This window comes from Oryctolagus cuniculus, chromosome 7 (assembly GCF_051225735.1).
Source record: "Oryctolagus cuniculus isolate XC-2025 breed Fujian yellow rabbit chromosome 7, ASM5122573v1, whole genome shotgun sequence".
Classification (NCBI taxonomy): domain Eukaryota; kingdom Metazoa; phylum Chordata; class Mammalia; order Lagomorpha; family Leporidae; genus Oryctolagus; species Oryctolagus cuniculus.
The window spans coordinates 23,491,831-23,514,083 of record NC_142873.1 but is presented as its reverse complement, the minus strand read 5'-3'; the positions used below and the strand labels follow the sequence as shown (position 1 = coordinate 23,514,083).

At 41.9% G+C, this 22,253-nt stretch overlaps 1 protein-coding gene across 1 annotated transcript; it reads right to left on the bottom strand.

Moving 5' to 3' along the window:
- Positions 1–1,723: 1,723 nt before the first annotated feature.
- Positions 1,724–21,466, bottom strand: GIMAP8 (GTPase, IMAP family member 8). The gene is made up of 5 exons (XM_002722512.6): positions 20,830–21,466; positions 16,197–16,857; positions 11,095–11,140; positions 5,726–6,352; positions 1,724–3,714 (listed from the first exon to the last, which is right to left on the bottom strand). Exons 1-5 carry the CDS (start codon positions 20,895–20,897, stop codon positions 3,026–3,028), a joined length of 2,091 nt encoding a protein of 696 aa, XP_002722558.5. The 5' UTR covers positions 20,898–21,466; the 3' UTR covers positions 1,724–3,025.
- Positions 21,467–22,253: the final 787 nt, after the last annotated feature.

Here is a 22,253-nt window from a genome sequence, read left to right as displayed (position 1 = left end):
TCACCCTAGAAACCCTCCGCTTTCAGTTTCCCCACAGGGAGTGTGGAATCCTGAAGGAATGGCTCCTCAAATGTCTGTGGAGATGTGGATGTGTGTGGAGCCTGCCAGCCAGCTACGGCACCCAGGAAAGTGTAGCACTCCTGAAGGTTCTCCTGTGAAGTAGAAGTTGCCGTTCAGCAACAGGGAGAGCAGGGAGCCTCCAGCTGGAACATTTCCAGGAGTCAGTTCAGCTTCTGAGCCCAAGTTATGCTCTCCCCAGGGAGTTCCTGGCCTTAATGCTGAGCACAGCAAAGCTTCTAGTGTCTGCTCAATGCAGTACTTGGCCAGGGAACTCCCTACTGAGCTGGTGCAACTTTGTCAAATGGGAGGCTCTCCTGCCCCTCCCCACTTTCCCTTTGCAGGTGTCAGGCCTACATCACAGACCAAAGGCTTTCCTTGCCCAGTTCCGCTTCTCCTTCCTTTGTCTTTCAAGGGCACTGATCACCACCAATCCTCTTTCTGTCCTAACTCACTTAGCATATACTTCTTGGAGCAACTGGCACCACAGTACTGTCACCTCATTCAACAGCAGACCTAAATTAAACAGCAATGTGTTTTTATGCTGCCTGTGAGAAGGTGCCACTTTACTTTGTAACCCACACGTCTCCACCTCATGCAGGCTCCAGGGTAGCCTGCTTAGCCCTGGGTAGCACATTTGGATTTGTTCCTTCCTTTAGACAGAAGGGAAGTTTTGGAAAGTGTAGAAGGACAGGGGGAGGCACAGAATGCCTTCCAGACTTATTCCTCCCATGTTTCTTGTTCTAATCCAGTTACATTTCTTTTCCCTTGCTGTAATAAATTGTCCAGAAGAGAGGGCCCTGAGCTGGCAAAAGCCTGCCATCCCCATTGCTGTCACCCAACCTAAAGGTCCTCAGGCAACAAAGTTGCAAAAACCTCACCTGACGGATGTCCTAAATAGCACTCTGGCCTCAGAATCAGCCCTTAAGGCATTCGGATCTGGCTGAAGAGCCCATGAGAGTATTTTAGGTATGGGAAGCCAAGACACTCTGGCAAAAAAAAAAAAAAAACCTAATTGAAAGATCTCTGTAAGTGAGATCCAAGTGGAAATAATGGGCCATCAAAGAAGGAGGTACCTTTCTCTGAAGGGAGGAGAGAATTTCTACTTTAACTATGACCTTGCCTAAATAAGATCAGAGTTAGCAAACTAAAAAGGCTTCCATTACCTTGGCAACTCATGACAAGAGCCTAGGGTGATTACTGACGCCATAAACAAAAGTGTCAATTGTTAAGTCAACAACAGGAGTCACTGTGCACTTACTCCTCATGTAGGATCTCTGTCCCTAATGTGTTGTACAATGTAAATTAATGCTATAACTAGTACTCAAACAGTACTTTACACTTTGTGTTTCTGTGTGGGTGCAAACTGTTGAAATCTTTACTTAATATATACTAAATTGATCTTCTGTATATAAAGATAATTGAAAATGAATCTTGATGTGAATGGAATGGGAAAGGGATCAGGAGATGGCAGGGTTGTGGGTGGAAGGGGAGTTATTGGGGGGAAAAGCCACTGTAATCCATAAGCTGTACTTTGGAAATTTATATTTATTAAATAAAAATTTAAAAAAACCCTCACCTGAGTCAAGATATTTAACATCACAATTCCCTGTTCATGGAGGTGTACTCTTTCCATAAATCAGAAAAAATAGGAGTCAGAAGAATGTTAATTTATAATAGAGCTCATTTTTATTATTTGATTCAAATGAATGTATTTACACAATCATTTTCTAGAAGTTATTATGTGAAGGGTTGGGGAGCATCCAAAAGGGATTAATCATGAGAGTCTATTCCTATAAATGAGTTAATCTTGAAGATAGCCTGATATTGTTGGGAAGAAAAACAGGTGACATAGATCCTGTCCTCAGGTATGTATAGAGTGGTTGATGCTGAAAACATCAGAGAAAATTACATAGTTTTCACCTCACATCTCATCCACACCAAGCTTCTCCCAATAGAATCTGCTCAGCCCTTGATAAAGCACCACCATGTTGGCAATCAAGTGCAAGTTTGATAGTGGAATTCCAAGGTCAGTGGAGCTAAGGGAGCCAGATGGAATGAAGCTAGCAAGTTGATGTCCACCAGGAACTCCTGGGCTTCTTGACAGGAGATTCAATACACCTCTAATGTGTTTAGCCCATTATTATCTGAAGGGAATACAAAAGAGTTTTTAGTAACCTTACCTAGAGAAAATCTAGAATTACACTTAGGTTATTAGAACCCTAACTGGAGAATTGGTTCTCTAATCATGGTAATTTTATTGTGCTGGTGACTTTTCTTATAGTCTATTTCAATGTGATGCTGATCAATACAGTCTCAAAAGATTCACACCCATTTCCACAAGCAGTGGAAGACTGTGTCCCACTTTACATGCAGGTATGCAATAAGAAGAACACTAAGAGATAGTCACCACATGAGGAAAGAAACTCACTGGCCCCAAGGAGCCAGTGAGGATACACAGGACATCATGGAACCAGCAGGCTTGCAAGACAGCCCTGGACATCCCAGATGTCCTGCATTGTTGGACAGTGCCTATGACCCAGGAGTGTGCTGGATATTGCCCTGATCTATGTATCTGGATTCCCTGGTTTTTGTGTAGCTATGTGTATTCTGACTCCCTAGTTGTCTCTGCCTTGGCCATGGGTCTGTCCTGACTCCAAGCTACCTACATAGGAAAGGTGATTCTTGTGAGCTGGCCTGACCCTCAGTATTAGTCTAATTTTGAAACATTTTTTTCAGGTTTCTGTATTTTATTCCCCCTTTCTTCTTTACAGTCCCCTAATACCTGCCTCAGCCACATAGGTAGTTGTATCCTCTGAATAGCTGCAGCATCACAGCCTAGGATGCAGTTCTCTTTCAAGCACTGAAAGTCATGGACTCCCCTGCCATCCTGACAGTTCTACCCCACCCTCCCCTCTTTAACTTCTGGATGCTTCTACCTTGCAGAGACACCAGGCACTTCAGCTACCTACTTTAACAGATCTTTCAGACTACTTATTAATGTTTGGAGACTGTGCCTTTGCTGGGCATTTTTAATGCGCTTGCTTATATCCTTCCAGGTATGAGGATACTCATGTCCTCCAAGACTTCTCCTCAGGTCATTGGCCATTGTCAAAAGAGCATTCATCTGTTCTTCCTGGGCTTGGCCAGTCTCTTTGTTATTAAAAGCACAAACTCGCCACCCACTTTTTCTAAGTACATTCCTAAGGGCTTTGTTTTCTGTGTTCCGGACATAATCATCAATAGTCCCAGATGCAAGATCTTCCTTCCGCGTGAACAGCACAATCGTGTATTTCATGACATCCTCCCCAAAGATGGCCTCTAGTTTTTCCACTGCTCTTTTGTCCTCTTCAGTGAATTGTCCCAGCTGGAACACCAGCACCAGAATGATGGCTCCTTCTTCACAGCAGAACAAACAGCGCTGGACCTCTTCCTCTGGCCAGGATGAGTCCTTTCCCTTACTGGGCATCTGGAAGAGTGAGGGTGTGTCCACAACCACAATGTCCTGCCAGTCCAACGTCCTCCTGCTGCTCTGGCACTTCTTGGTGACTGCCTGGGGTTGCAGTTGAGAGAGGAAGACGGGGCTGCCCAGGAGAGTGTTCCCAGTTGCACTCTTCCCAACTCCACTCCGTCCCACTAGGATAATGTTCAGGGTTTCTGTAGAAAGGAAATCAGGAGATTCGTGAGCATGGTCTGAAATGGAGTCTGACATCCAAAGTTATTCCCTATAACGCAAAGCTATCAAGCATGGAGGATGCCCAGACAGCATCAAGGCCTCCTCCAACCAGACAGGTTGATCCCCACACATGTGGGTGGTGCCCCAGGTCCCTGAGTCAGCATCAGGACATGGATTCCAGTCTCTCTCCAGTGCTCACCATTGAACACGCTGTGGATCCTATCTGTGAATCTTCTCTGATCTTAATTTCTAAGACTTTTTCTGGCTCCACTCTACCTGAGAGTTTCACTGACCTTATTCTCCATTCCTTGCACTGGGTCAAGTCTACAAATCTAATCCCTTCATCTTCTATCAATGATTATGTCTTCCCATTGCCAACTGATGTTAATTATAGCAAAATCCCCCTGGGTGTTTGAGAAATAGTTAAAATTGAATGAATTGGATTTTCTTGCAAAAGTAACCACATATATCATCAATGGTTCATCAGTTTCCTTAGTTGTATCACATTAAAAATTCATTTCTCATTAAAGCCACATTGCACTTACTTGATGAGTCAGAAGTCACATCATGGTTTAATTACTAATATCCTCTAACACTGTTGTGTATGGTGTCAGTGATGGAGAAGAATAAGTTTACCTTTAAATGAAATTTACAGAGGCACTGAGAACTTATGACATACATTCTTCGGGATTTTTCCTACGCCTTCACACTTGTTCTACAATGGTCCATTGAACATTCTTTCATACCAGTGCTTTCCCATAATAAATTCTTCTTAAGAGTATAAATATCCACCTCAAAACAAAGGAGGAGTGTCATCCCATGCTCTTCTAACTATGGCAAATTGTTCAATTAATTATCCTGATCCACAATCTCACAGTTATATTTATAGGATAAGAACAGGATCAATTATTTGACATCTCCATGTTTTTCAGGATTTCAGTTATCACATTGTGCCTACAGATGATCTGGCCTCAATTATATCTGAAATCTGGTGTAGACTCTTCATCCCACAGTATCTAGAATAATGAACCTCCGTTTCCTTCAACCTTCCTCTTGTCTACTCACAACTGCCACGCTCCATCAGTTTCACTCTCCTGCTTCAAATTGCTAGTGCACTCTGGAATGTCTTCCAACTTTGAACTCAGCCATGCAACTCACTATCCCACCTCCAAATCTCTTTCAAATTGAGCTCTCCTTGCACAACCTCTCTTGACATTCCCACATATCTATACTTTGAGGAGATGCCCTAGTGCCTGACCCTCCATGAAGAGTATTAAAAGGCTCAGTAAACTGAATCTCCTTTGGGTTTGATGTTCTTTCTGGGTGAGGGTATTTGAAGCAGAAGATAAGAGGATAGGAAGAATGGGACAGTTGTCAACTCAGGTTAATGGAATATGTAGCACTGAGTGGATAAGGAGTCATTCAGTAGTAGAGAGGGAAGAGCGGCTGGGCTACTAAAACCCATTCCGTACCACATGGAACCATCCACTGTGAGCATTCAGGTTCCCTGCCCTGTTCAGTCTCTGGATTATAAGCATCCAAGTACCTTAGAATGCTAAGTGTCACAGCCACTTACACTTTCTTTCAGATGACCTCCCACTTCCAACAGAGAGAAAAGCAAAGAACCTAGAGAGTGGTTGACCTAAAAAGAATCAGTGGAATAAACCAATGACATAAGACTATCTCACCACAATCACTAAAATGGCAAGCCCTGAGCAAGGGTACACTGTGGAGAACACAAGATATCAGAAACAGTCAACAAACTCCCTAAAGGCCCTTACTATCCAGCTGAAGCAATCGCATGAGGGTCATGGCAGATTTAAAGATGAGTTCTGGGAGGGTACGCAAAGGTCACAACTTTAGTACAATTTGAGGAAGAAAGAGAAAAAAGAGTTAGTCATAGGAATGCCCGATCCTATGTTCTCATGCCTTTCAGAAAATGAAAATTCCCTGCATCATCTGTACAGAAATGTTTTCTGTCTGCAGTTTCACCTTGTTTTCTGAAGACACAAGGCTTGCTTGCCTTCTGGTGCACCATCCTCTGGATTTTGTGCAGGAGCTCGTCTACCTGCCTCTGCTCCTCTTGCCCCGTTGCCCGGTAATTAAAGGTGCTATATCTGAATTCACACTTCTGGAGGAGCTCATAGAGAGCTCCATCTCCTCTTCTTAAGAACACATCCAGATCCTGATCCCCTAAATCTTCTATCCTGGTGAGGAGAATGATCGTGTATTCGATGAAGTTTTCTCCAAAACATCTTCGGATGGTATTTAGCACGGCCTTGTCTTTCTCGGTGTAGGAGCCCAGTGGGACCACCAGCAGGAAGGCATGGGGTCCTGGAAAGGTGTGCTTCCTGAGCTCTGATTCAACATCCCTGGAGGATGAGATGTCCGGAGCATCAATGATCAAAACTTCCTTCTCTCTCCAGATTCTTCTCTCAGATCTGAACCTCTGGGTTACAGGCTCTTCACTGAAACGAGTCTCAAAGATCCGCTTCCCCAGAATACTGTTTCCTGCTGCACTTTTTCCAACACCACGCTTCCCAAGGAGGAGAACCTTCAGTTCTGAGGCCTCTGGGTCCTGCTCAGATCCTGTGGCCTGAAGTTGCCTCTCTTCTGGGCCTGTAGACAAAGGGACACATTGAGAGCCAATTCCTGAAGGTGAATGTGGGTGTGGACAGGTTTTATGGTTCCTCAACTCTGACGATTCTTACAGAGAATGGCACTGGCTCTGAACCAATAGAACTCAAGGCCCAGAGAGAAGCTGTCCCTTAAGGTAAAGCCCACAAACTGGGCTTGGTTTTCCCACAGTTATGAACCTGCTACATTTTACATTAATCAGGCTTGAGCCTTAGGGCTCCTTTCATTTTGTATCTGATTTTAAAATTCATAAAATATATATTCATTAAATAAGATTATACTCAACAACTTGGACATCTGATGATCTTATGACTTGATTTTTCTTTAGAGCATTTGGTGATACTCTTGTGGAGTAGTGGTCTTTCTATTTTTTTACTGCTTCAATATTATGGTGTGTAGTGTATTAAGCCTGTTATTATAAAGTTAATTGAAATTATGTTAGAGTGGAGAGTGGGATGGAGGGAAGTATGGTTATCTTTTTAGAATTTTATCTATAAAATATATGAAATTGTTTTCTTTATATTAATAAAAAATTTAAAAAGAGTAAACCAGTGAACTGTAGATATAAAATGTGTATGAATTTCAAATTTGGTAAGTAGAAGAAGCCAGACACAAAACTGCATACCATCACATGGCATTAAGAACAGGCAACATTGTTCTATCTTGATAGGAGTCTGAACAGTGCTTTTCTTTGGGAATGTGTAGTATGAACTGTTAATGCGATGGATATTCTTGATCCTTTATATCTTTAACTAGGGTGTCATCTTTATGTATAGTTGGAAAAATCATTAGTCTTATTATTTAATAATTGTGCATTTTTCTCTAGATAAATTTCGCCTCAATTAATTGGTGTAAAAATCTGCAAACCTCACCCTAAAACTATCTCTGCACACATCCCAGGCATCTACTACTTGTCCTGTGAGTCAAGGTTGACAATAGAGCTATGTACTGATAAAAAGATCAGATTATCAGCTACAATGAACACTCACTGAATCTAAGTCAAAAAGGGCACACTTGGGAAAGGATTGTTACTCAATTTCCAAGCGGTACCAGGGAGGTGGAATAGACACAGCATGTAAAGCAATGCAGAGCAGCTCAAACGCTAGTGACACCAGTGTTTATGTTGCTTTGGACAAGTAGTACTCCCTGTGAATCTCAGATCACACACTGGAAGAGGGAGAACATCGAAGCTCATGCCATAGAGCTGGTGAATCGTCTAAAGGGGAGAGCGTGTGTAAAGGCTCTGGTACCATAACTGACAGAGAGGAGTGTCCACAGACGGCTAATGGGTAAGGAGGAGCTTAAGTTGAGCCTTAGAGCTCCCCTTCCTCTCTCTCACACTCCCCCTTTCATCTCTCAGCCTTCAGGATTCTGGCACATACAATAGTATCTTCCTTACTCTTTAGCCTATAAAACTCCTGCTGGTCATTTAGGCTCCTGAGTAAACATGGCATCTTCACAGGAGCTTCCCCTATATTCTGCATATTAGATGCCATGTATTTTCCTTTAAGGCTCTGACCAAATAACCATTCATTATTTCTCCAATATTGGCTCCTGTCAGTACAGGAGAGACATTGTTGTGTAATGGTTAGAAGTATGCACTGAGAAGTAAAAAGATAACCCCTGAGAAACAGGAGTGGTCTGTCAATCACAGTTAGGAAGTGGTACCCTCCTATTCATAGCAGCATGTCACAGCATAACAGATGTGAGCACTCTGTGGCTACAGCCACTCCACAATCCTGTCCTGACACGGCAAAAACAAGAGTATTGCCAAAACATCCCCTCTCCTGTCTGAAGGGACCACACTGACTTCCTGACAGCTCTAGCCCACTTTGAATCACCATTAAAGCAAGAATTACTAATGAATCAGACCAACATTCTGCTGCTATGAACATTCTTCAAAAACAGCTAACAAGTCCATATCCTGTGACAAACCCTCCCCAATACCCTCGGTCTGAGGTGCCTGGAACAGCTTGAGGAATTTTCACCAAAAGCAGAAGTTTAGTCTCCAAAGCCTTATGGTATCATGCAAATTGATTAGACACTCATTCACATTACTTTGTTTAGAGGTGGGGGCCTTTGAGATGTGATCAGACTGCATTAGGCTGCTAGGGTGAAGTCTCCAGTAGTAAAACCTGGTGACTCTTAAGAAGCCATGGGTACACAGACACCTGCTCTCCCTGTCTCTTGCCGTGTGATGCTGTGCCACCTCTGGACTCTGCCAGTAAGAATGCCATCACCAGAAGTCAAGCCTGTGGGACCCCCTTGATCTGCACTGTTAAAGTTACTCTGTTTCACTTCTGTTACACTAATGAAAAGCTGACTAATGCAGTGACCTACAATTCCCGATGGTCTGTTGTGCTCCATCTGGAGTCAATAAATGAAATTTTTTTCAGTAATAAAGGGTCTTGGCTGATGGACATCGACAGAATTTTTAAGTCCTACTGTCTGAGTTCATATATCTATAAATCAAGGATGTTGATAGAAGACACAGTTTATTATGAGAACTAATATATAGGAGGCCATTTCTTTTCTTTTTTTAAAGATTTATTTATTTGGAAGTCAGAGTTACACACAGAGAGAAAGAGAGGCACAGAAGAGAGAGAGAGAGAGAGAGAGAGAGAGAGAGTCTTCCATCTGCTACTTCACTCCCTAATTGGCCGCAATGGCCAGATTGTGCTGATCTGAAGCCAGGAGCCAGGAGCTAAGGAGTTTCCTCTAACTCTTCATGGAGGTTCAGGGGTCCAAGAACTTGGCTCAGCTTCCACTGCCTTCCCAGGCCATAGCAGAGAGCTGGGTAGGAAGTGGAACAGCCGAGACTAGAACCAGTGCCCATATGAGATCCTGGCGCTGCAGGTGGTGGCTTTACCTGCTATGCCACACTACGCTATTTCAAAAAAGCTTTGGTGAAATTAGATTACAGATAAGTTTATTTTATGCAGCTGGTATTATGGCAGAATTGGTTAAGCCACTGCCTACTGGTTCCAGTCCCAACTGCTCTGCTTCCAATCCAGCTCCCTGCTGATGCACCCAGGAAAGAAGAAGCTGATAGCCCAAGTACTTGGGACTCTGTACTCGGCACTCATATGGGAAACCTGGATAGAGTTCCAGGCTCCTGGCTTCAGCCTGGCCCGGCCCTAGTCATGGCAGCCATTTGGGGAATGAATCAGCAAATAAAAGCTCTCTCTCTCTCTCTCTCTCTCTCTCTCTGTGTGTGTGTGTGTGTGTCTCCCTCCCTCTGTCTCTCTCGCTTTCATTCTATCCCTTTGTCTGTGAAGCTTCCTTCAAAAATATAAAAAATATAAATCTTTTCAAAAGTATGTTATTTTAGTGCATTTTTTCAAATGCCTACATTTTTCTCATAGTGGACATTTTTTTTGTTTTTTTTTCTTTTATTAAAAAAATTATTTAAGCTATACAAATTTCATTTATTTCATATATACAGATTTTGGAGCATAGTGCCATTTCCCCCATTCCCTTCCTCCTGCCCACACTCCAACCCTTCTTCCTCCTCCCTCTCACATTCCCACTCTTAGTTTTTACAAAGATCTAGTTTCAGTTTACTTAATGATCATACAGCTATCCGTACACTAAGTAAAAAATTTCAGGAGTGTTTTGAGGACCACTGATATCTATGACTTTTCATGCTGTGAGAATTAAATTACGTAGTTAATTTACATCATATACTAGCACATTACCTCAGCTACAATTATTATCAATGTTATTAAAATTATAACTTTATTATCTTGGAGCATTCCATGGGGACAGAGACTATGTCTTTTATTCACTGATGAATACTCAGTTGTGGCACAAGGTGGCGGAAATAACCTGAAAGTCCACCCTTAATGATGGCTGCATTTGTTGCATGTGTCTGACACACTGTGGGACAAATAGCATCTACCAAGCAGAACGGGGTGGATCCAGGTACTGGCTTGTGCAGATGTACTAGATGTATCATTAATGGTGATCACCACATGGACACTGCTACTTCAGGGAATCCCACGAGTTGGTGCTGTCCATGAAGGAGTGATTTCTGCTTTCCCATCACAAGGCAAAACTAGCATAGAACAAGGGGTAGGCAGTTGCCACAACAATTATGATACTGCTTGGGATGCCCACACTCAATAGCAGAGTGCTTGGGTTTCAATCCTGGCTATACTTCTGATTCCAACATCCTGCTAATGTTCACCCTGGGAGGCAGCAGGTGATGGTTCTAGTACTTGGGTTGGTTCTAGTACTTCCACCCACATGGGAGACTCAGGTTGAATTTCAGACTCCTGGCTTCAACATAATCCAGCCACAGCTAGTGTGGACATTTGGGGAGTGCACCAGTAGATGGAGGCTCTCTCTGTCTCTGTATCTCCCTGGCTTTCAAATGAAATGAAAAATAAATAAACACAAATTTTTTAACATGGGTAGTGCTAGATCCAAGGCCCAGTAGAACAGGTTGAATTAGGAAAGAAAGCACAGGTGGCCAGCCCAGCTCCATAACATATCAGAGAAGGCCATGAACACCTGCAGTGTTTCCAGAGCCTTCATTGACGCTTTACCAACTCACAAGTGCTGGGAATTCCCTGGGGAAAGGTGTCAGCACCCACCTACGCTAGGTCTAATGATGGATTTTTGTTCTGAGTTATAGAAATAATTTTTTCTCTTCACTTTGGCTGCTTAACACATTTAAATGAATGCAGATTTGAGCTTAATATTTTAAAGAATCAACTTACCATGTGGATGGTCCCCCTCCTGAGGTGGGGCTTCATTCATAAAATCCTACAAGAAAAAGGGGAAATGAGTACCACAGATTTGAAATCTCATCTTTCACAAAGAGAAGAAATGGAGACACAAACACTCATATACAGTAATTCAGAGTAAGCAACTGATTAAGATGTGGTCAAATCAAAGCCATGGTGATGCCCTCACTGGGACACAAAGTCACCTGTCCAGAATTTTAGATCCTAGGGATGTCACTGTGACAAGTTCCAGGAGATGCAGATACCTCCAATATCTTCTTCCCTCGCTGTCTTCACTGTGGATGTGAGTATCTTCTAACATGATGTTCAGAATATTTGGAAACCCCATTCTCTAACAGAAGCAGCAGGATAGAGTGCCAAACATATAACTGACACCCCTCCTTCTGCCTGGTGGATTGTTATACTCACTCCCCAAATAGAAATGATGATACACACCCTTGATGTGCCTGCTATCTTTAGAAGCTTCATAGACTTCACTTTAACTTTCTCTCTTAAATCTCAGTGCTACCCAATGAAGCTCCTCTGTGCTTTTTATATCTTGTCTTGCACAATATTTTTGATAGCTTCAGTTATCTGTCTCCATGGGTCTTTTCTATTCTACTCGATTATCAGAATTTTTTCACCTTACATAGTTCACTTTGAATTCTTTGGTGTTCTTTAAATGCAAAACATGTTCTAATGTCAATGTGTAAGATTTAAAAATCAATAACCTTCCCATCTCCAATCCACTGAGACAGTAATGGCTGTGAACTGATACATATCCTTCTATGCTTTTCCAGGCTTTATATACAAACACATATGAAGATACAAAGCCTTTTGTTCTGAAATCTACTTAATAAAATATCTTGGTCATTTATCCATTTAGCTGTTGCTTATAGCAATTATGTGCATTCCCACTAAACTAGGGTCTTTTTGCTTTTTAATTGTTAAACTTATTATTTGATCAGCTATCGGACTTTTTACTGTAACATAAATTTAGAAGATGTTATCTCAAATACTAAAAAAAAGAAAGAAAGATGGAAGAGACAGCAAGATGGAGAAAGGGAATATCATTATATTTTTAGAATTGTATCTATTAACTATATTGAATCTGTTAAAACTATGAGAAGCAATGACTTGATCAGTCCTTGTCCTGCCTTTTGAGGAACAACTGACTATTTTATTCCTTTTAGTATTTTTTTGTTCTACTTAATACCATTGGTTGAACTCTTTAATTAACACACAATTATTCTAGGGATTTAAATATAACTGAAAAGTGATCCCTGTTAAATATAAGAGTGGGAATAAGAGAGGGAGGAGATGTACAGTTTGGCACATGCTCATTCGAACTTACCCCTAATGGTAGAGCTAGAATCGTGCCAGGGGATTCCAATTCAATCCCATCAAAGTGGCATGTACCAATGCCATCTCACTAGTCAAAGTGATCAGTCTCAGTTCATAATTGATCATAAAGATAGGATTAAGTGTCAAAAGGATCAGATAAACAAGACTAATGTCTGCTAATACTAACTAATAGAATTAAAAAGGAGAGAACGATCCAACATGGGAAGGAGGATACACAGCAGACTCATAGAACAGCAAATGTCCTAAACAGCACTCTGCCCTTGGAATAAGCCCTTAAGGCATTTGGATCTGGATAAAAAGCCCATGAGAGTTTCGCAGGCATGGAAAGACAACACACTGTGGCAAAAAAATGACCTAAATGAAAGATCTCTGTGAGTGAGATCCCAGCGGGAAAAACAGGGCATCAAAGAAGGAGGTACCTTTCTTTGAAGGGAGGGGAGAACTTCCACTTTGACTATGGCCTTGTCTAAATAAGATCGGAATTGGTGAACTCAAGAGGCTTCCATAGCCTTGGCAGCTCATGGCAAGAGCCTCGGGTGATTACTGACATCATGATTAAGAGTGTCAACTGTTAAATCAACAATGGGAGTCACTGTGCACCTATTCCAGATGTAGGAGTTCTGTCCTTAATGTGTTGTACTATGCAAATTAACGGTAAAACTACTACTCAAACAGTACTCTATACTTTGTGTGTCTGTGTGGGTGCAGTCTGTTGAAATCTTTACTTAGTATATACTAAGTTGATCTCCTGTATATAAAGATAATTAAAAATGAATCTTAATGAAGAATGTGATGGTAGAGGGAGTGGGAAATGGGATGGTTGCGGGTGGGAGGGAGGTTATGGGGAGAAGAGCCGCTATAATCCAAAAGTTGTGCTTTGGAAATTTATATTTATTATATAGAAGCTGAAAAAACTATTTAAAATTAATAAATAAAGTATGAAAAGGGAAAGAAAAATAAAGGAAGGAAAGGAATATGATTATATTCTAACAATTGCATTGAACATGTTAAAAATAAAAACAAAAATAAATTATGGCTTAAAATGACATATCCTCTATATATGTACAAATTAATAGAGTTAGCTCTATGTTTTTCTCTTCAGTAGGTACAATTTATTACATAGTAGTGGCATACATTACTAATAGGATCATCCCTTTATTGATTGGCCTCTGGATAATTTCTATTAATTAAAAGTGCTATAATTACTATTTTTGTACATATGAAGGGATTTCAAAAGTTCATGGAAAATGGGCATAAAAGATAACAATATAAACTTTGTCAATGTAGCTCCATCAGATTCAAGACACTTTTGTTGGGCAAGCATTTTGGTCCAGCTGGTTAAGCTGCCTCTTGCTACATGGGCAACCCATATTGGAACACTAGTTGAGGTCCTAGGTGCTCTGTTTCTGATCCAGCCACCTGCTAATTTGCCTAAGTAGGCAACAGGTGATGGCTAAACTACTTGGGCCCTTGCCACCATATGGGAGAAGTGTATGGAATTCCTGGCTCCTGGCTTCAGCCTGTCATGGCTGTCATGAATGTCTTCAATACCCCTAGAAACTATTGTCATGACCCTTCCTCTTATGTTTTGACTGGAGCACTTCCACCCCTAAGCGGCCATTGCATTCATTAAACTTTTCTCTATAGTAAAGTCATGCTTCATTTACTATTAAAATTCTTTGAAGCAATGCTTCAGGATCTTTAGCCCACTTATTGAAAATTTCTATTGAAAGGTCTGCTTTTGTCTATAGCTGATTTGGTCAGAACAACTTTGGCACTTAGTGAGTAAGAAGTTTGCTCAACCTAATTTTTCAGTCATAATTGTTTAAGCTGAACCAGGAGACATGAGGATAGTGTTGGCCATTATTTCTGTTATTAACCAATGGTGCTGCTTAATGAGGGTGTAATAAAGATTAATATTTTTCCTACAAAATTCACGTGGATGATCTGCTGCTATGGCCTACATCTTCAACATCATCTTGTCCCTTCTTGGAACAAATTATCCATTAGTAAACTGCTCATTTCTTGGGGGGCATTAGCCACATAAGCTTGTCACAAAGCATGACCAGCCTTCTGCTCAAGCTTCAGCAGTTTATTCTTGCTTCAAGTTTTAATAGAATTCATGTTGCTCTGAAAGGGTTTGTTTCCTAAGTGACATCTTACCCTTCTAAGTTACCTGAACTAGATCCTGTCCAAACATTTAATAACAAATTAGTACTGGATGTTTGTGGTGCAAAAAATTTTTTGAACCCATTTGTGTTTTTTTTTTCATAATACACATTATCATGAACTTTCAGAAGAGCCTCATATATCTTTATACATATAAATATCTTTTATTTCCAGGGCACAGTAGATGTCTGGCTCTGTGTCTTGTTAAAGATTTTAAAGTGTTCATCATTTATTTGATTTTTATAAATCTTTATTATGTAATGGTAGCAATTTATAATTATTAAACATATACCAAGTTTCAAATGTTTGTTAACAACCTTGTAAGTATCTCATTTAATCTTTACAAAATTCCTAATATACTTATTATCTCTATCTTAAAGAAGAAAAACTAAGACACTCTGGTGAGCAAAAGATACATGATTTGTGTTTTCATGGAATTTTGGGGGTGCCAAACACTGCAAATTTACTGATAGGGATCCCTGGATATGGTGGTGGCTAGTGTGAAGGGTGCCATGAGGACAGGGCAGCTGCAGGAGCTCAGTCCAAGAACCCAAATGTCAGGACAGTCAGGGAAGTCTCTCTGAGCAATTCATTCTGCATCCCTTGTTCTGACATCTTTCTTTGACACAGCCTTCAACAGAGGGTCAGATGGGCACAAAGGAAAGGAAATTCAGTCCTCGAAAATAAGAGAAAAAGTTACCGAAGCTCTCTTGTGCCTCAGTTTCCTCATTTGTACAATGTCTGGCATGGGTTAGATGAAATGATAGTGGTTGAGGGGATAGAGAGAAGTAAATGGATTCCAAATACATGAATCACAAGCATGGTGACTTCTTGGCTATCAGATGATTGCTAGCAGTGGCATCCAAACTCACATCTTGGTGGGCATAGTTATGGAGAACATGGTGAGCATTTACTGAGCTGAGAATAAAACTGAAGTCTTAGAGATTTAAGATGGAAGATCAAACATTCAGATGTGTCAAGTCAGAGAATAAGGGAGCCATCTTTATAGACGTCAAGTAGCAATCGGGTAAAGGGGTGAGAACTCAGAGAACAGAACTGGGTTAAAGTTGCTCATTTAGTCATAGATGAAGCTCAAAGTCATAAAAAAGTGGGACTATCTGTCGAGAGGGTGTCAGCATTGCTAGACGGACCAGAACCAAGCCTAGGGATGCCAACTTTTGGAGGTTGGAAATTGGAGGAGGACTCAGCAGTCTTTAAATTAACCAGATAGAGAGGACAGAAAATTAGAAAAAGTCACTTTATTGAAGCTGGGAGAACATATCCAAACCAATAACTTTGCATCCAATCGCATAAGGGATCAAGTAAGATAAAGTCTTTTATTTGTTTGTTAGTTTGCCAACAAAGTCCAAAATCCCTAGGTTGATATTTAAAGTAGCCAACAGTCTTGAGTCTCTTAATATTCTAGATTATGTACAAATTTCTCCTTAAATAAAATTTATATTCCAATACACAAACACAATATTTCATTTATTTGTACCAATCTTCATCTTACTAGCTCTTATGACATGGAACTTCTTAGAGACCTTAACACAAATTCTTACCTGGAACCTGCTGCCTTCAGTTCTGAAGTGCACATAATATGGTCCTCGGCTGTCATCCACCAAGCTCTGGACCTTGCAAAGGAGCTGCAGCACCTGGGTGTCCTGCTCACCCCCATCTGCCAGGTTATTGAAGGCACAGTATCGGCCTCCATTGTTTTGAACCAACTCCATAAGAGACCTCTTGTTTTCAGTGTATTGTTGCAGCAAGTCATCCGTCAGATCATCCTTCCAAGTGAAGACAATAATGATATGCTTCTTGGCTTCAGCACCAAACACCTCCTGGATGCCCTCAATAGTCTCCTCATCCTCTGTTGTATAATGGCCAAGAGGAATTACAAGGAGCAGCGCATGGAGGCTGGGAACAGAGAGCTCCAAGCACTGCTGGATGTTGCGTTGCTTGTCTTCAGCACAAGCCATTGAGGAGAAAAGGTCAGGGGTGTCAATAACCACAACCTGCTTCCCTCTCAGGACCCTACTTTCTCTCTGGCACCTTGTAGTCACTGGTTGATCACTGAACTTGGACTCAAACACCGGTTTACCCAGAATGGTGTTTCCTGTGGCACTTTTCCCACAGCCACGTTTCCCCAGGAGAAGGAGTCGCAGTTCGGGCATCCCACAGTCCTGCTCCAAACTGGTCTCCTGACACATGTTTCTGCTAGTCCTGTTGAGACAAGAAGCAACGCACAAGCATTCAACTCACACAAAATGGATAGGGGAACAGCGAGAAAGCTCATTTTGGGATGGGCATTAAACTATTGCTTAAAGACTCCTTCATTTTGTTAAGGACTCCTACATTTCATATGGGAGTATTTGTTCGAGTCCTGGCAACTCTCCCTCCTAATGCACCAGGGAAGTAGCAGAACATGGTCCAAGTTCCTGGGGTCCTACCATCCACGTGGGAGACTCATGCAGTTCCTGGTTCCAGGCAGCAGCGTGGCCCAGCCCCAGCTGTTCCGTCCGTCTGGGGAGTGAACAAGCAGATTCAGGATTTTCTCTGTGTCACTGTCTCTCTCTGCATGTGCATGTGTGTGTGTGTGTGTGTGTGTGTGTGTATGGTGACTAAGCTTTTCAAATAAATAAATAAAAAAGAAAGGGAAAGGAAAGAAAGCTCATTCTTTTTGTCTTCAATCCACAAAGGCCAATTTTTAAAAACTATAGGAACAGATGATTCCTCAGATGTGCAAAATCAGTGTAGGAACACAAAGTAAAGGCAATGTGATTCCCCCTCCTCAAACATGGTAATGCCTTAGATTCACACTATCAAGAAAGGGAGATTGACAAAATGATTGATAAATGACTATGAAGTTTAAGTATAAAATACTAAAGAGACAAAAGAGAATAGTGACATGCAGTTAAACAAAATTAGGAAATTTATGTATGATATGAATGAACATTGAGCAAAGAGATAGGGACCTTGAAAAAGAAACACCAGAGTAATCTATACCACAGATCAAATCAATTCAATAGACACTTAACAGAACATTAACAGCAGAGTAAAGATTCTTTTCATGAGCACATGGAACATTATCTTGGATGGATCATATAATATGTAACAAGACAAGTTACATATTTTTTTAGAAAAAAAAGGATATCATATCAACTGTATTTTATAACCACAATGGGATAGAAATGGAAATTAAAAAAAGAAACTAAAAAATATACAAATGCATGGAAATTGATCAATATCAAAATCAATATACAAAAATCAGTAAATTTTCTCATAATTCCCTTATTAACTCACTGCAAAAGACCCTATAAAAGTAATCCTATTCATTTTAGTTACAAAAATATTTTAAAATAAATTTAAACAATGATGTGAAAAAACTCCACAATGAAAATTACACAACGCTAATGAAAGAAATTGAAGAAGAAACAAGAAACCAGAAAGATCTATCTTGTCATGGATTGGATGAACTAATACTATTAAAATATTCATAATATCCAAAATGATTTATAGATTCAATACACTCCTTTTCAAAATATCCATTATGTTCTTAACATAATCAGGAAAAAACCTTAAAATTCATATGGAAACACAAAGGACCCCGAACAGCTAAAGTAATCTTGAGAGAAAAAAAAAAAAAGCTGGAGGCGTTACAATACAAGATTTCAAGAGATACTACAGCACTGTTAAAACCCAAACAGGATGATGCTGGCATAAAAACAGACACATAGGCAGTGGAACAGAATAGATATCCCAGAAAAAAGTCCATGCATCTGCAGCTTATTTATCTTTGACAAAGCTGCTGAAAACACTCCTGGAGAAAGGATAGCCTCTTTTATATGTGGTGTCAGGGGAACTGATTTTCTACAGAGAAATTTGAAAGAAGATTCCCTGTCAACCTGTACAAAAATCAATTCAATATGGATCAGAAAGCCAAATTTAAAACCTGAAATTATGATGCTTCTAGGAGAAAACATAGGGAAAATAATTCAAGAACTTGGTATGGCAATGAATTTTTGGACAAGAACCCAAAATTTCAGGCAATAAAAGCAAAAGTAGTCAGGGCTATAGCAAATAAGTAAGTTTCTGCACAAAAAAGGAAACGATCAACAGGGTGAAGAGATAACCAACAGAATGGGAAAAATAATTGAAAACTATGCATCTGATACAGGATTGATATCCTGAATATATAAGGGGCTCAAGAATTTCAACAACAGAACAAAGAATCCAGTTCAGAAATGGACAAAAAGTTCTCAGCAGACATTTTTCAAAAATAACAATTTCAAATGGCCAAGAAGCACATGATGGTGAGGATGGAGAAAGAGAAACCCTATGGCCTGGGCGTTGTGGTGCAGCAGGCTAAGTTGTCACTTGGGATGCCCATATCCCACATTGGAATACGAGTATGAGTGCTGGCTACTCCACTTTTGATCTATCTCCCTGCTAATGTGCCCGATAAGCAGCGGATAATGGCTCAAACACTTGAGTCCCTACCACCTATGTGGGACACCAGAATAGAGTTCTTGGCTCCTGGCTTTGGTCCAGTTCAGTCCTGGCTATTGTTGCCATTTGATGAGTGAATCAGCACAAGGAAGATGTCTCTCTCTCTCCCTCTCCCTCCCCCACAACCCCCTACTTCCCCCTCTCTCCCCTCCCTTCCCCTCTTCCTCTCTCTCTCCCTGCCCTTCAAATAAATAAATTAAACAAACATTTTTTTAAAAAGAAAAGAAAATGTAACTGTAATGCACAATTCGTGGGAATGTAAATTAGTGCAATCATTATGGAGAACAGTAGAGAGGTTCCTCAGAAACCTAAAAACAGGTTGTCATATGACCCAGCTACCCCACTCCTGAAATTTATCTGAAGGAAATGAAATCATGACTTGAAAGAGATACTTGTATTCCCATGCTTATCGCAGCACTGTTTGCAATAGACAAGGTATAGTCAACCTTGAATCACTGATGGATGAATGGATAAAGAAAATGAGGTAAATACACACACTGGAATGATATTCAGCCACAGAAAAGGGTGAAATCCTGATTTTGCAGCAAAATGTGTGAACTAGAGATCATTATGGAAAGTGAGGTAAGCCAGCCAGACACAAATACCACATGTTGTCTTCTCATTTATTCCTGTGAGGGTGTTTTTAAGGGAATATACATTTACATCCAAGGACTTTGAGTACAGCAACTTTCTCTCTGTAGTGTGAGGCAGACTTCATCCAATCTGGTGGAGGCCTGAATCGAGAGAAAGGCTAATCTGCTCTGAGCAAGAAAGGATTCTTCAGCAGGTACCTGCAGACCTCATCTGCAACATTGGCTCTTGCTGGTTCTCCAGCAAATGGCCTTTGACTTGAAATGCAACTCTTCCCTGCATCTCCATGTCTGCTGGCCTCTGCTATCTGATGTTGGACTCACTAAGCCTCCACAATCATGTCAGCCAATATCTTAATCCTCTGCCCCTTCATCTCACCCTTCTTCCCTCTCAAGGGTAGCTCCACCCACAGAAAAATGTAGGCAGACAAGCTTCCAGAGCCCAGCATGAGGGAGGACCTTAATCCTAGCCCCATGGCTTGGTCATCAGGAGGAAGGAAAGGGTTAACTGGTGAGGGGCAGGTTGGCTTAAATGGAGGTGAAAGCAGAAATATCATTTTTGTAAATTATTTTTGTAAATTATTGTAAATAATTTGTAAATTACCCTACAAAATATCAATTTTGTAAATTATAAATGAAATACCAACTGCACAAAGGCTGGGAGAAATTAGAAGACTGAATATGGAAAATCAGCATTCCTGTCTCCTGTTTCCCAGCAGCCCCAACCGCACTCAGTGCCTTTTCTCTGGGGGCTGCTCTGTGGACCCTTGCAAAGTCAGAGGGGTCCTGAGATTGCTTTTCCTGGGCCTGTTCCTGCCTCTTACACCACACCTTCATCTCAGCCCTCCTCCCCCTCCTGGGTGCACAGCAACCCTAGTGGCCCACCTCCTCACACAGCTGCCAGACATGGGCCTCCCCAGGGAGTGTGCTGCACTTGCCACACCTGCTCCCCAGCAGGTTGGAGACACATTTAGCACCAGGAGGAAGCTCTCTCAGACACAGAGGCAGGCTGCCTTTCATATGGCAGCCTTTCGCCAGCCCCACACACGTGCTGTAGCACACACACCAACACGCCATATACATGTCACGCACATACCTGGGTTGCCTGCACTGGTCTCTCACACTCTCAGAACTGCCACATTCCACTGGATTCTGTGTCTCCATTTCTCAGCTGTGTGGAAACCTCTGCTAGGTCCCCTCAGGTAGTACCCAGCTTCTCAGGGCTTAATCCTGCCAATGGGAGGATTTCTGGGTGGTTCAGAGCAGGAAGGGGCTTCTAGAAATTAGTTTCATATCCACAGAGACACAGGTGCTGTCGGAGAGGAAGCTCAGAATGGCAGCGGCTACAAACACGAGGCGCACTCAGGCTCAAGGAGGAGCCAGCATTGTGCAACACACAGTGGCCCAGGGCTGCCCGTCTTTGGGTGTCACCTCACAGCAGAAGGCACAGCCCCTAGCACAGCTGCTGAATGAAGGGCAGGGGAGAGACGCAGGTGGAGGCTCGGCCCGGGGGCTGTGGGAGCCAGGTGCTGCTGCTTGGCTCCAGCAGCAATCTGTACACACAGCCAGGGAAGCAGGTGCTGGTGGGTTCCCCGGAGGCTTGAGCCACGCCAGTTCTAGGGTGGCTCTCAGAGCAGATATTTCTTCCTCTTGCTGGTCCTCTCCACTTCCTCCTTTACCCTAGACTTGGTCGAGAGAGGAAGAAACAGTTTGCTTTCTCCCACAGACTCCCTGGGCTCTGTCAGCGCTGCAGTAGCCTTTATAGCTCCCTTTGCTGAGTCCTCACTTCCCTCCCGGAGGGCGTCCCTAAAATCCGCAGCTTGAGTAGCTCAGAGCCCAGAGGGAGATGAGAGCTTTTCCCCAGCTGGTAAAACATGGCAAGTACTAGAACCTTGCAGCTTTCAAAGATCTCATAAAATGAAGCCCCTTTATGAGATCAGAGTGTCGCAAAGCCCCAGTCTCTACTTTTTGACGGAGTCAAACATGGAACATCGCTTTCTTTCTTTTAACCTGATGTGAAAAACACCTCACATGAAGATTACGGCATTAACGGGTGTAAGGTGTGCAGTGCAGTGGTGCACCAGATTCCTGGACCTAATCCTGCAACACGGACACACCGGATCCACTAGACTCTGACTCCCTTCCCTGTCGGCTTCCCCCTCCTCTCAGCCCCAGGTCACCACCTTTCTGCCTCCTATTGCCGTGATTTTTGATAACTGCAGAGGCTTCACAGAAGGGAACACACAGCACCTGCCCTTGTGTGCCTGGCTGCTTTTGCATATCACAGTGTCCTTGAGGTTGTCCCCATGAGCAAGATCTTTACTTAGGATCCACCACTCCGGAAGCAGTGAACTTGAACTCCTATGGATTTTATAAATGTCTGAGGTGATGGTGAGCTTTCAAAAAGGACTTCTCAATGGGGATGGGGGTCGCTAAACACAGGGGATGCTCAAGGCACAAAATCTCTCAGTTGGCACAACTATGAGTTTTGGGGTGCTGCTCTCTGCCTGTCACCTTCCC